The sequence below is a fragment of the Phytophthora parasitica genome (assembly GCF_000247585.1).
Source record: "Phytophthora parasitica INRA-310 unplaced genomic scaffold supercont2.7, whole genome shotgun sequence".
Lineage (NCBI taxonomy): Eukaryota > Oomycota > Peronosporomycetes > Peronosporales > Peronosporaceae > Phytophthora > Phytophthora nicotianae.
Genome location: NW_008648993.1, coordinates 1,582,380 through 1,596,730, shown reverse-complemented (window position 1 = coordinate 1,596,730; position 14,351 = coordinate 1,582,380). Strand labels below are relative to the sequence as shown.

Sequence of the window (14,351 nt, the reverse complement as noted above, 5' to 3'; positions counted from 1 at the left end):
CAGACCAGGGACACGTGAACGGTCGTTCACTTAGAGTTTGTATACTCTAGAGGAAATAAACTTCCTCTGCACAAGGTGCTGTGTGACCCCGTCACATAAAGAGAATATACTAGTAATACCTGTAATTAATTTTGCAATTGTTTTCGTGCGAAACTGCAAGAAATAAAAAAAAAACGAAAGAGCGATGCTACAGTCGACAAGACTATCGTAGCCTAAGTTCCAAGGTCTCAGTCCACGTCGTGGTAATCACGGGCGTGTGCATGCGCGAAGCTTGGAAAGGTACGTCTTCTCATTTTGTCGAGCTCCAGACGCAAATACTCGATCTCATCCGTCTGAGCCTTCGCTAGATCAACCAATTTACGTCTCACCGCAATGGCCTTGAGTCTCGTATCGTCGCCCCGACCACCTCCACTTCTTTTCTGACGCATCGCCGCACTCGTTCGACTTGCTAGAATATCCTCACGAATCTGCACTTGAATCTCAAGTTGTGCCACTTGTTGCTGGAAATTCTGGTTCTCGCGCTCACGTTCTCTCAGTTGGCGCTCTAGATGGGAACCCGTTCGCTCCAGCTTAAGCAGCGTTGTTTGATGGTGGCGACCTAGATGCACCAATTTAGCCTCGAGCATGGCAGCTTCGCGCTTCTGCTTGTGGGATGTGTCTCCAGTATGGAAGAGCTCTTGTAAGTCCTTAGTCACACGTAACAATTGGATGTCCGTGTATCGTTCGTCCATATCGCGTGCCTGAAGTTCCAGCAAAGCGTGTTCCCATTCCATAACGTTGATACTCTTACGGAAATCTTTGATACGACCGAGGATGCCGACTTGGTCTTTGCCGTGTAGTTGAATCACATCATTCAGTGCTTCGACACTCGTTCGAGCAACAAGCAGCGCGTCATCCCCGCTGCTACCGACGGGGGTTTCGTCTTGGCCCTGTTTAATGCGTACAAGCAAAGGAGCACTCTCAGTCAACGTTGTGCGGCGTTGGGTCAAACCCTCTCGCTCTCGTTGGTGCTTCCTACGTCGTCGTTGTAACTCCGACAGATTGGTACGAAGCTCGTCATTTACAGCCTTGGCGAGCGTCAACAACTCCGACTTCTCACGTACTGCGTGTTCCGCAAGGATTTTCTTGGCCCGCAGAGCATTCAAGGCTCGCCAGATACGATCCTCAATTAGGACACCTTCTGGACGATCCGCTACGTAGTCCAGCGGTGCAACAACGAGCTGCTCGCTGCCAGGCTCGAAACCTGTTAAACTTCCACGTTTCGAATTACCACGTTGTTGTCTGTCCAGATTCTGGAACGGATCCAGATTGGTTTCAGACTCGACATTGTTCTTAGACGTCTGCTTCACTAATAGCGAACGTGAAGACCCTCCTTCACCGCTGTGACTCTCAGCCAGTAAGCGTTGCTTAGCGCTGCCCCTGGAACGATTTGCTATCCCAGCGGAAGGTGTACGTTTGGCAGTATCTTGACCAGAAGCTGACACAAAGTCATCCGGCTTACGCTTACGGTAAAGCTCTAAGAGATGCTTGGTGAACTCCGGAGAGTCCAGTTGGCTTGTGCTCGCTGACACTCCACCTGCACTCGCACTATTCTGAATCATCTCTTCGAGCTCACGCATGAAACTCTTTTCGAGTAATTTATCTTCTTCAGTAGCGCGATGTAACTCTTCTCGACAGGCTTCTAGCTGCGCTGCAAAGCGGTCGCTCTCCGCTTGAGCTTGTGCTTCAATGTCTTGCAGTTTGTGTACATCTTCTTCAAGGCGTTCTGTCTCGAGTTCCAGTTGTTCACGAGCCATAAGCTCCTCACCTAATCGAAGTTCGTAGAGTTCTTGAGCGAGTACAGAGCGATGTGTAGCCATGTATCGATCACGTAAGGCTCGTAGCTTTTCATCAAATGCACGACACAAATCGGCCACCTCTCCTCGAGTCTTGCGCAGTTCCAAGTCCAGACTCTTGCGATATTTCTCTTTCTCTTCTTCAAACTTGGCCTGGGCAGCTTCAAACTGAGCTACGAGCTTCTTTTGCTCCGCTGTCATCTCCTCCGGTGGGATACTCAACATCCACGCTTCTTTCACTAATTCCTGAGCTGCTAGTGGATCCTTCCTGACCTCAAGTGTGCCGTCCATCATGTCTATTAGAGCGCGTCCTCCAACGTCATCTTTCTTACGAGCTTTCTCCCTTTCAGCTGCTTCTTGAGCCTCTCGCTCGCGCTGTTTGCGACGTTCATTGGTTTCGTATGGCTTTTGCGTCATCTCTTCCGGTAAAACCTTGAGGATGGAATCCGCTTTCTCCTCTGGCGCCCACTGCGGTTTAAACAAATCTCCAGCATTCCCGACGTTTAACTCGGTCGTAATCTCCATGATACGAGCGTTCTTGGCCTCAATCTGCTCCATCGTATTCTCCTTTTGACGGACAAGTTCCTGGAATTCGGCGTTAAAAACATTTCGGAGCTCACGTGCGTAGCAACTTAGCAAGTACATTTGTACTCGAGCTTGCTTGTGTGTGCGTACAGCTGCAGGGTGATACACAAAGTGGAAGCTTGGTAGTTTAGCGTACTCGGAGACTTCGGCATCAGTAGAAGTGTTCCCTATCTGGAACTTCGGATGCAGTGTTCCAGTGTTTAAAACCCATTGTAGATCACTCGGAATTGATTCTTGGAATCGCTTACGAACATCGGATGAATGCCCCTCATGGTCTTCTTGTTGATGGTGCGAGAATTCGACTAGTCGAAGTGTAGCGATCTGTTTGTCGAGCTTTTGCTCACGTGGAGTTTGCCGTCGCATTGGAAAGTTGTTAACAAAAAATGGAGCTGATTGTGTCGTTGTGGACTGTTGCTGTTGTTGCTGAGCTGCAGTGGTTGTAGGAGGTGACAGAGCGTTGAGACGGACACCTGGAACTACTGCTATATCCCAGAATTCACGCTTCATTCGCTCGCGAACAATCGCCATTCGTGCGAGGTCGCGTGCGATCCCTTCTCGCACACGTTGAGCGCGTGCAGCATGTTGAGCTAGTAGATTGTCACGCCACGCTACGTTGAGCACAAATTCGTCTCGTGCGAGCTGTTCGCTCTCTGGTAGCTGCTCATTCTCGCTCAGCATACCTTTAAGCCTTCCTTCAAGTTCACGTAGTTTGACACGTGTGGCATCCTTGCCACGATCGAATCGATCTCGAGCTGCCATCGTCTCAGCACGCATTCGAGCCTCTAGGAACGGCGTACGCTCTTGCTCCCGTTCAGGTTGGAAAACATCGTCGTATTTGACTGTCGAAACCACGTTCATATAGAGAGGATTCATGGTCGGATCAGAGCTCTGCGTGCTACTGAAACCTATAGCTTCTCCATGCAGCTCAGCTGACATTCTCACATCCATGAGGAAGACACAACCGTCCACACCAGTAGAAATCAATTGGATGTTTGCTGGGCCGCCACTTTCAGCAGGAGGAGTTCCTCCTTTAGTGAGGACGAACCGTAAAGTGGTCACTGGACCGTTGTGAAGCACCAGCGTGCGCTTTTTAGTAGCTTGCATCTCTTGCAGCTCATCTGAAGTACCAGAGTCGCTGTCTGAAACCTTCGATTGGTACCGAGCATTCACTGCTGCGAGCATCCAAAGCGTGACTGCACCGTCCATTCCGCCGGTAACAAGAAGCTCCACGTCTCCCTGAAGAACGCGAGGAAACAAAGTGACAGCCGAAATCCCACGAGCGTGAGCGCTTTTGATCAGAACTTTGGATAGAATACCGATCTCGTCCGTGGATTCATGTAGTACGTCTCGGTATTTCAAGAGCGTCAGCTCTGGACGATCTGGTGAAGTTGCGATCATCATACTACTCGAAGGACCAGCCAGGAAACGCAAACGAGCGCACATCGGAAGAACCGCTTCACCAAAAGCGATAACTTTGGGGATAATCTGCAGAGCTCCTCTTGGAGACACATCGCGACGACCGGATGCACCACTACCCACCGAGATATCCTCTTGAGGTGGAGCTTGATATCGTACACTGTAGAATAACCCACGTGACGAGAAACATGTGAGTGTGAGGGAACTACTGCTAGTACCCGTGGAATTCCATTGGATATCCACGATACGTTCGTTTGGCTCTCGCAGCGTGAAAAACGCCTGTACTGGGAACCGCTTTTCGTGATCCATGGACAACAAAAAGACTTGTCCACTATGGGTAGATGCCACCAGGAGTATTGGGTGTGTCGGGTGCATTGCTAGAAGGTCAAGTGGGGCATCAACAGGCAGCACCTGCATCGAGTGTTGCGGGAAAACTTCAATTTTGTCTCCTCCACCGACGAGTTTTGCAATACAGAGCGATCGCAGTCTTCCTTGATGATCGCCGATCATCACTATGGGATCTCCTGGTCGTGATGCCAATGCGGTAATGATCACAGGAGAGGGAGTTGTAGTTGATTCGGTATTGAGATCCGTCGTACTGGTTCCTGGTCGAGAGTTTGAATCGCTTGGAGCTCCAATTGTTGCTGGATCTTGTGAAAACAGTGCAGCGATGTTGATTTCTGCAGCTTGGCGACAGTCTCGAAGACCCCAGAGTGCAACGTAGCCGTTCATGCCTCCTGTTGCTATCAATGCGTCCGCCGAGAAGGTGCCTCCAAACGGAGTGAATACGGTACTATCACATGCTGGTCCGGTCGGGAAACTCGCACACGGAACTACTAGAGATGATTCGTCGTTCCGACGACTGGATTGAGCAGATCGTTGTGTGTTGGTTTCTTCGTCTTCATTCTCAACATCTTCCTCGTCGTCTTGCAAAACACTCGTATGAATCTCGAAGATTTTACCATTGCGAGTACCCACATAGGCTTTCGCGTATGTTGGCGTCGGTGTCATGACCGTCACAATCGAACCGGTTAGACCTCCAGGAAGCATTCCAGTGGTTAACAACTCCCAATTGTCCATTTGGAGCCACGCTAATGCCCCGTCGGAATAGGCCACCACAACCGTCTCCGCTGTCGCCACAATGCCTGCTATGTAGCATCGATCCGGTCGAGTAGCTGTCTTGATATGTTGCAACACCTTGGCATCAATAGCATTCACGAGAAGCAAATTTCCTGCCAAATTGGCAACCAGAAACCGACTACGAGGGAGCCAAGCGTGACAGCTGAACTGCGTGCGCTTCTCTTCCAGCTCGACGTCGGTAGGCTGTTCACCGTCATCTTTAAGCGGAGCTGGTAGCGTCACCGTCTCCGGTCTCAATAAACTTGACGCTGCAGTTTTACCAGCATATACTTTCCAGATCTGAAGTCCGTTGTCACCGCCGACAATGAACTGGTTAATGTTACCAGGATCGAAAGAAGCGAAGCGTGCTGGTCCGGATATACGCGAATGTTCGCACCCCGGCACTGGTGTTAAAGTTTCCACATCCCATACACAAAGTACGGGATCTCTGGCTTCGGTACCTTCCGGTGGAGCGGGACGAATACTCAGTAGTCGACGACCACAGCGAGAGAACTTTACTAAAGAATACTCAAGAACTTGATCGACAGTACTTTTTAGCTGGTCCTTAAGCTTCTTGTCCGGGTACGAATACAACGAAATGGCTGCTTCTGGCTCCCGCGCTGCAATGGCGAATGTTGAAGTTTTCCAATTAAAGTCGAAAGCCACGAGTTTTCGAGGCTGAGAGCGAAGCAGGAAATGCTGGCTAGGACTCGTTGTGGACGTGAAGTGCAGCGTGTGGCCACTCACATACACTAACGTGGTTTCGTCTGCAAGTTGCAGAGGTGGCGAATCACCGGCACAACCGTCGTAGCCGAAGACGTGGCGAACTGTAGCGTCCACAGACATTGCCCACTGAGTCAAATGGCCTTCTACCGATCGAAATCTCGCCCAAGTAGCTTTATGAACAGTCACCGTCTCGATTTTGTTTAAGAAACGTACGAAGTACAATTTAATTTTACTTTTTTTCAGGATCCTAATTCGCTTCAGGTGTGCTGGTATCCTCGCGTGCGTTGAGTTGGTCCAAGTCTGCGAGTAGGATTGAACTATCCATACGTGTCGCTTTCGGAGTATGCCGTGCAGATTTTGGTACTGTGTTATCGGGGATATCTTGCATGGTTGTCATTGCGTCGGCTTCCATCATCAAGTCGGTTGAATCGATACTGCTTCCGTCTTCGCTATCGTGTCGGTTGCTTGCTTCGTCATCACTATCCTCCGGTACAGTAAAGTCACCAGTCGCTACATCGACATCAAAATCTTCTGGAAAAGGTCGCTGAGACTGGTCCATCGTAGCGCTTGTATCATCTCGAGTGATTTCGGAAGATACTACGGCTTGCATAACGTTATCTGGAGCACCAAAGGGTTCTACAGCGTTTTCGCTAGGCTCGAATTCTGCAGCCTTTTCGACTATTTCGTCTAAAGTCGAGTCCGAAACTTGCTGCATGTGTGTCGCTTCCTCAGCAACGGCTGACAATACCACCAATTCTTTCATATCATCTATCAGACTCTGGATAGTGCAGTACTCTGGATCATCAAGCAGCTTTGCTGTAACGTCGACTTCGTCAGATTCCGATTTACTCAATATGACCTTCTGGTCCGCAAAGGTAGTACCAGGACAGCTCTGATCTCCTGCCTCATCCTCTTGAATCCACTCAACTTGAGCTAGGTTGTCATTGCAAGCAGTTAATAGGTCGCTCTCTCGTCTCACACCACCAGTGTCTTCATTATCTCTGATCACAACCGTTACAAGATCATCCAAGACAGCTTCAATCTCGTCTGCATTACCACCATCGCCACCATCACCAACAGAGGATATATATTCTAGCTCGGTCGGACCAATCGGATCTTCTTTTCCACATATGAGCTCTTCAGCATCAGTATCTAACTTCTCTGCTGGCGAAGGAACGGTTTGGTCGTCCGCAGGTGTGTCTTCAGTAATGTGTTCAATAGTAACAGGAATGACAACATCGGCTTCAACCATAGCCACCAAATTGTACAGCAAAGCCTCAACCGTAGTGTCATCATCTAGCCATGGAATCCCTTCTTTCGCTCGTTTACGGACCGTGTGCTGCTGTTGTCGTCTCCACGCAGCTTGAATACAGATAGCTGCCTCCAGATGCGCTAAATATTTTTCTTGTCGCTTCCATTCACGTTCAAACCACTTCCTTGCACTTCTCCTTTTCCAGACTGACTGGATGCAAAGCGCAGCCTCAACCAACGTAAAGTACGCTGATCGTTCCCTGCTCGCTCGTCTCCACCACTTTTGTATTTTTCTAGTGCTTGCTTTTATCATAGCATACTTCCATCTCGGATACCATCCCACAACTGCCTTTTTGACAACCAACGTTGCATCATGGAGCCGAGTAAAACGTTTCATCGCTAATCGCTGCCGGACCCAACATTGAAGCCTTAATACAGCAAGTTTTTGGCCCTTCCAAGCAGTGCAAGCTATCATTCTGCGAGCATTTTTCTGAAGTATCATCGCCGATATTTTTCGTGCTTCCACAAGCAGAGCTCGTTCTTTTCGGTACAACTGGTAAAGGATAAATTTCTGCATTAAAGATGCAGCACGGATACGTTCTTTGGCCACACGATTCATTTCTTGTAGCACTCGCAATTGTTTCATGGCTTTCACACGTCTTACCGTACACTGTATGGTGATGGCTGCATTGACTCGCTGGAGTTTAATTCCCTGATAGCGCTTCTGCTCCAGGCGAGAGCGGAATGTTGACTGTAACACTATCGACGCTTGATTATGATTCTGTCGGAGTTTCTCTCGTTCTTCCAGTTGTTGTTGCTGGCGCTCAATAGTCTGTTTCATCCACTTTGTCTTGGTTTGTTCCTGAATGATTTCGCTCTGGTGTTTCAGATGCAACTGCTGATACGATCGCATTAACGCCTGGCGATCTGCTGCGAGCTCAGCATATCGCCGACGTTCTATGGCGAGAATTGTCTCCAGAGACGTAATTTGCTGTTGCAAACGATTCTGCTCTTGGTTTGAGTACTGAAGTTTCAATAGCTTTTCTTCACTTGACGATACTTTAACAGGGCGTTTCGACGCTGCAGGCTCTTGTTTTGACGGCTTGCTTCTTGGCTTATCTCTCGTTTCTTCTGGTGGTATTTCATCTTGATCTGACTCGTTTGCTGGATTGGATGATGATGTTCGCGTATCTTCACGGTTTTTCTTCCTCAATTCTTGCTTCTGTTCCGGTTTTACTTCAAGCACATCGGTCGCAGGAGTTTCATCATCTCCCTCTGTTGTAAAGAGCTGCTGCTGTCGCTGTTGTAGAAAGCGTAGATACTCGGACCATTCGATTTCCTGTCAATATGATAGAATTTTGTAAACAAGAAAAGAGGTTGGTAAAGAACAAATGAAATGGCTTACATTATCACGATTCGTGTCCATCACAGAAAATACCGCCGCAATTTGCTCTTGTGTTGGCGAAATGCTGCTGCATTGGTTGTTGTCGACTCCAAATAACAATTGCATTAGCTTTTGGCCGTCTGAAGTTTCCAACAAATCTACACAGCCTCTAGTTAGAATACAAATAATAAGATTACATTATTGAGGAGACTTGTACCATCAAGATGATCCACGAATACGTTCGTGAATTCTTTGCGGTCGATGTAGCCGTTGCCGTTTTCGTCCAATAAATAAAATAGCTTCTTCCATATCGTAAACATCTCCGCAGATGCCACTCGTTTCTCTAGCGTTTTCACTGTTTTAGCAGGTTGTGTTTCCGCAACATTTCGTGTAAAATCAAATCCTATACGGAGCTTTGCGACCCCTGTAGTCTTTGTTCGATCCTTCTGGTCCTTAAATGTACACCACGTAAACCCTTCACGAGATGCCCCAGAAATTAAGCAACAAACGTCCGATACAGATAGGAGATCCAGATAGGCTACACCTAAGCAAATTTCTCCTAGCATTTTCGTCACGCCAATATGATGAATGACAAGTTCTGGTACCTCAGCAATCGTAGTGAGTCGTGTGTCGAGTGGGAATCGCAATCGGTTATAGCTACCCCCACCCATTTCATCCTCAGGGTGTTCTTCTGTCTTTGTAGCTGTGCTGCGGCTTGTATCATGAAATATGCATTTGTAAAATGTATTCTCCACGTGAAGAATACGTTCAGAATCTGTAAATGTAGAGCTTTCACTAAAATCCATAATGAGCGTTCCGATAATTGTAGGAATGTAGACAACCACAGCGTGAAGATGTGCACTCGCGGTCTTGTCCTCATTTTCCAACGGTAACCATAAATCAAGACGCCTTAACGTTGCATCTTCGATCATAGAAGTGAGAACTATCCTGCCATGCAGGTCGACATGGCTTGATATTCCAATGTGCAAAGAAAAGTGTAATTCTTGAAATTCATTCGAGTGATCAAATACAAACCACTCGTTTTCCCAACACCAGTGTTGACTACTGCTTTGAACGGTAGATTGTCTTGTACGGGATCGAATCTCGCTGGTGGAATCATTTTTCGAAGTATACGACAATTGCACATTAGCTCCACCGTATGTCAGCAAATTTGAGTTTTCGAAGCCTGATGTCAGCATCGCTTCACAAATTTTGACGTGAACTTTGCCCTGCGTATTGGATTGTGGGCTTTGATCGCTCTGTTCACGAGTCTTTAAGCTCATTAAAACAGCATTTTTCGTCGCATTGACACCAGAACTATTTGACTCAACGCATACCGGATACCAAATCTGCTTCTTTCGGTTCACCAGTCTTTTCTTCCAATCTTTTCGTAGTGGAAAATGTACACGACCGTAGGTGTTTCCGGCCAAGTCCCGAATTCTTCCGACAAGTATATTATTTACTCCAGTCGATAAAGTTGCTGCAACCATCGGGTTGCTGAGATCAACAGCTACACCCACTTCCGTTAGACCGGACGGTGAGAGGGATATCACATCTGTAGCCCCCACGGCAAGTTCCTCTACAGAGCCACCTCGATCGATCATGATACTCACATCAATAAATACGTGTTTTGCAAGACCAGAAGAATGCTGTGTAGTACTTGAGTCTTGTAGATCTCCACGAATTCGGTGAATCATCAATTCATAAACTTCAGGTGAGATTGATGAGGCGATTTTGGGTTGTTCACTGGGCAGAAATTGCATCTCCAAGGTCAACATTCCGCGTTTGTAGTAGTGAGGATCACCACTATGTTTTTCGGTCTCTGAGGTGGGTGGCATTCCAAAGGGGACTTCGAGTTGCAGGAGATGATCTTCTTCGAGTACCGATGGGAAGGTAGGAAGCGTCAGGTAGCCAACTATTTCATCACTACGTTGCGGAGTTGCATTATCGGGCTGGGGTGAGATCGAATCGACTGCTCGTTGATAAAGTGTTAAATGGATAACTGGTGGACCAGCACTCGCAATAGGAAGAGCTAGCTGCTGATTCCATGATACCGTATTGTCATCGTCTACCAGGCAGCAACTATACAAAACATCCGACTGCATTAGTACTACACGTTCGCTATCGACTAACTTTGGACACACCAAGCCACGAACCTGCTCAGTGTTTCCTCAGATCCACAAGAAATCGACACATAATAACTTGAAAGAGCGTCGGCTTTTCTAAAAACACTGCCACAAGCTTGTAGAAGATGGACACACACGTCTCCAATGACTGACTGTGTTGCATAATTTAAGGATTCAAGAGTGTTGGGTGACTTGGAACCATTCCCTAGCGAAGAAGCTCGTATTCTTGAAAGCACTGATACCTTTTTACATTTTTCACATGCAGGATCATTCTCCACATCTAATCGTAAATTTGCCAGGACTGATACGTTTTGCTGTGCGAAGAATGGGCTGAGGGTAAGACTGCCAGTCGCTATCAATGCTGGCGCTACATCTTCTTTCGTCCGTTGCATCCCTTTCGATATTTGCCTACGTTTCTGCGAAGTGGATGCGAGTGAAGCTCTGGACGCCATAGTCCTTCGACTCTGCTGTCGACGTTGTACATACACTAGTATTTCCAGTACAGGGAATGATCGATCTTTCGGCGCCCAGCGTATAGTAGTGCTAGCATTCTCACCCACATTGGAAAGCATTTTGCCGTCACTACCGCTCAGAACAACCTTAGCAGGGGGTAGCTCAGTTTTCCAATTGCTTTGAACAATTTGAAATCGAATAGAAATACTATCTCCTTCTGAAATATTTGATGGTAGCGCCTGTACTTCTAAAATATCAAAATCAAATCGACATTTCATCTCAGTATTCTGCACTGGGAATGCTATGTTCCCCAGTGCAGTGGCTGCAAGCGAGGTAATCTTAACATTGTTGTATTGAGATACACGAGATATCTGGAGCGAAAACAGCACTGATCCACATTCGCTTTCCTTACCCAAAGATTCCTTGTGCAAACGAACGAGCTGCTCCACGTGCAAATTGTCCTCTGTTGAAAGTTTCAGTGAGTGAATACAAAAACTGCCGAGTCCTATCAATTCATTCCTTTCGTGCGTGCTGTATCGATAAATTCCAACAAAGAAAATCTCCATAGCTGCATCAGTCACTTGTAGTGACACAGCTTTGGCTTCACTGTTCTCGGTGGTAGCTTCGTATTTCCACATTAATGGCGATATCGTTTGACCTCGCATTTTTCCTGCCATACTTGACCAGATTCGTGCCAAACAACGAGAATCTTTACATTCATTTCCAGAAGCCTGTAGGTCGGTAACTTGTACTGTTAAAATGCAGGCCTCTGGCTGGTGCACCATCGTCGTCCACGCCTGATCATTATGCTCCAAATCTGTTACCAATCCACCTCGAAATTTTGTGTTAAGACGCCCACAAAACTGATCTTGTTCATCGAGAAGTTGCAAACTGGACTGGTACTCGATACCAATCGTTAGCTTTTTCAGCAAGCATTGTAACGCTACAAATAGCGACAATTTTCTTTTTTGTGATCTTCTCGAGTGAATTTCAAGAGAAAGCTGAGGCAACGAATCTGTCGCAACGTCAGGACTTAGCTCGAATCGGAGTATAACTGGGTCGCCTTTGTCGGTTTGCAAGCGAAAGCATGTCCGACCATCGCAGTGTTTTGTGTCTGCGTAAATGCTAGCGCTGGCAACTGAACGTTGAGATATTCCGCCGCTAAGGTGAAGTCGACCTCGAACGCTCACTTGTCTGGCGACTGCGAGCTCCTTCAGATGTTCCACCTCTGCGACCGAATTTGCACAAATGTAATCCAACGTAAGCTCCATCAAGCTGCCGAGAGGAATGGGCAGAAGCGTGCCTGTGGTGTTACTCTCACAAACAACAGAAGATTCTGCATCAGGCGTCATAACTTTTGCAATTTCATCCTACAACCAATAATCACTTTTTCACATGAGATCACCGACACAGTAAACATAAAATGTAACAGCTAAAACTTCTGTAACCTCGCGTGTCTGCTTGTCTCCTTGAACGGTAGTTGTTTCTTCAGTCGTAGAGTTATTCGGCGGTGGTGGAGCTGAACCAGTGTCAGGGGATTGCGAGTCCATTCGCGCGATCACGTTGAAGAGTCGAAAAAGAATCCGAAATGGTCACATCTAAATCCAGGTTTGTGCAGCTTTAGACACAGTCCTTTTGGAAATCGTATGTGTTCAAGTAGTAATCCCACTGCTTTTCCAGCTCCGACAACTTGCAGAAGACGTGTCCGCAACCTGGAATTTTGGCTTTTCTCTCATTTACGAGAATTTGAACGTAAAATTCTTGGACACTTGATTTCCTCTTGAACAAGCGGAATTCGATGTTAGCTGCAAACGGAGAGAGAATTGATGTCCGAAAGCCCCGAGTTTTGATCTCGGTATCCGTGGAATTTGCCAGCAGAAGGGAACGATCTCCGTACCCCATTAACGTCATCAATGGGAGTGTCGTCTCAGCGTGTGCGAAGAAGAGATTGCCCACTAGAGTGTTACTGCCGTTTACTCTCCCCTTCATTGTACTGAAAAGTTCACGTAGAAGAACCGCAGCCATTTCATAGTTGATCTTGTACCCACCGCCAATCCAATAGAACTGCTCAAGGTCGTCCAGATAGTCCAACGAATGGATGAAAGTCATCGACATCAACGAACACCAATGGTGTTTATGATGATAAAGTGCGATATCAAACCTGAACACACAGCGAACGAGTTAAGTCTTCTACGATCACCCAAAACAAGAGACGTCTACTTACGCGCAAGCAGATTGCACTGCCATCAGATCGTTAGATGAGAATTCGATGCTTTCTTGCATTAATCCAAGAGAATACTTTAGCCATAGCGCAATCTTAGCCAAGACGCTTGATTTTTGAAAATCATGTAGTTGTAGTTGTGCTGTCTGATTCTTCTTCACCTCACGCTGGTATCGCGCACATTGATCAAAGAACCGCAGTAGAACGTCCTGTTTCATCGAACGATTAATACAGAGCTAGTCATTCATGATCGACACTGATCCTACCTTGTCCTTCGGGTACTCAATGTACTCCACGTCCTCTGGATTCTCAAAGAACGAGCCTACAAATCTAAAGGGAAAACTGTAAGAAGCTACTATAAACCTAAGAGCTGCTTCCACATTAGGACTGATAAACATACGCGATAGCGGAATCTCGAGTCCTGGTAATGTGTGTGTGCGTGATGCGGTACTTCTCCTTCAAGTATATCACCGGTTTTTCATGTCCACTTTTCGACCGAGCACGAGTGCCAAGCTTTGAGATTTCGTGCTTCCCCGCCACCGCAAGCTCTCCCGCCACGCTCATATTGTACGGCAGCGCGTAGTTCTTCATCCAGGTCGGCAGCGAATCTTGATAAGGTTTTAGTTTCTCCAAGAGATTATTTATCTCTTTTATGTTGCCCCCAGTTGGGTATCTGACACCGGATTCTTTAGCACCACATTCTGTAAAGTTGTATTTCACCCCATAAAAATATCCCCTACCTTATTCCATGGCGCACCACGAGTTGCGTCTGAATGAGCTCCAATTTGGATTGATGTGGAGTTTGGTCGTTCATATCAGCAAGTCCAGGAAACGTCAATATGGCCCCCTCTACTGCTGGATCATTGTTGATATTCATGCCTTCGCGTTGGTCCCAGTATTTGGTTTTCGTGGCGAACATGTGCTCGAACTTATCTGTCGTGGAACGTTTTGAGAATCGAAAAATACTTGGTGTGTCCAATAGGAAGGAGCTGGGAATTTGCGTTGCCACTACGATGAAGACGAGCGAACATAATGCAAAGGCTTGGAGGACGCAATTCCTTATACGTGGAGGCAAGGAACCCGAGGCAGACGATGGTGTGCTCCTCATAGTTGTCATTATCAGATCGCAAGAAGATTTTATAAAACGAGTTAGCCAATCAGATTTCGCTGTCGAAGAAATGGCTACATCTGAAGTTGGTCATGAACAATGAAACGACCAACTTGTCAACGAATAA

At 47.1% G+C, this 14,351-nt stretch overlaps 3 protein-coding genes across 5 annotated transcripts; all 3 read right to left on the bottom strand.

Moving 5' to 3' along the window:
- Nucleotides 1–227: 227 nt before the first annotated feature.
- Nucleotides 228–5,801, bottom strand: PPTG_05538 (hypothetical protein; the record flags this gene model as incomplete). The annotated part of the gene is made up of 1 exon (XM_008899126.1): nt 228–5,801. The coding sequence occupies one exon, from the start codon at nt 5,799–5,801 to the stop codon at nt 228–230; it is 5,574 nt and encodes a 1,857-aa protein (XP_008897374.1).
- A 1,176-nt stretch (nt 5,802–6,977) lies between these two features.
- PPTG_05537 (hypothetical protein) lies at nt 6,978–8,636 on the bottom strand (the record flags this gene model as incomplete). Its single annotated transcript, XM_008899125.1, has 4 exons — nt 6,978–7,073; nt 7,597–8,271; nt 8,338–8,474; nt 8,534–8,636. The coding sequence occupies 4 exons, from the start codon at nt 8,634–8,636 to the stop codon at nt 6,978–6,980; spliced, it is 1,011 nt and encodes a 336-aa protein (XP_008897373.1).
- A 2,950-nt stretch (nt 8,637–11,586) lies between these two features.
- Nucleotides 11,587–14,245, bottom strand: PPTG_05536 (hypothetical protein). Of its 3 annotated transcripts, XM_008899122.1 has the most exons (5): nt 13,857–14,245; nt 13,517–13,789; nt 13,383–13,446; nt 13,120–13,325; nt 11,587–13,056 (listed from the first exon to the last, which is right to left on the bottom strand). In XM_008899122.1, exons 1-5 carry the CDS (start codon nt 14,231–14,233, stop codon nt 12,516–12,518), a joined length of 1,461 nt encoding a protein of 486 aa, XP_008897370.1. In that variant the 5' UTR covers nt 14,234–14,245; the 3' UTR covers nt 11,587–12,515. The 3 variants fall into 3 exon arrangements, with proteins under 3 accessions (XP_008897370.1, XP_008897371.1, XP_008897372.1); XM_008899123.1 differs by having other exon boundaries at nt 13,517–14,245; XM_008899124.1 differs by having other exon boundaries at nt 11,587–13,325.
- Nucleotides 14,246–14,351: the final 106 nt, after the last annotated feature.

Excerpts from the sequence above, each read along its gene's own strand:
- PPTG_05536 (XM_008899122.1), bottom strand. The coding sequence starts at position 14,233 with ATGACAACTATGAGGAGCACACCATCGTCTGCCTCGGGTTCCTTGCCT. Across the intron at positions 13,326-13,382 it reads TTGAGTACCCGAAGGACAAG|GACGTTCTACTGCGGTTCTT; the intron begins GTAGGATCAGTG and ends TCGATGAAACAG. Across the intron at positions 13,057-13,119 it reads GCAGTGCAATCTGCTTGCGC|GTTTGATATCGCACTTTATC; the intron begins GTAAGTAGACGT and ends CTGTGTGTTCAG.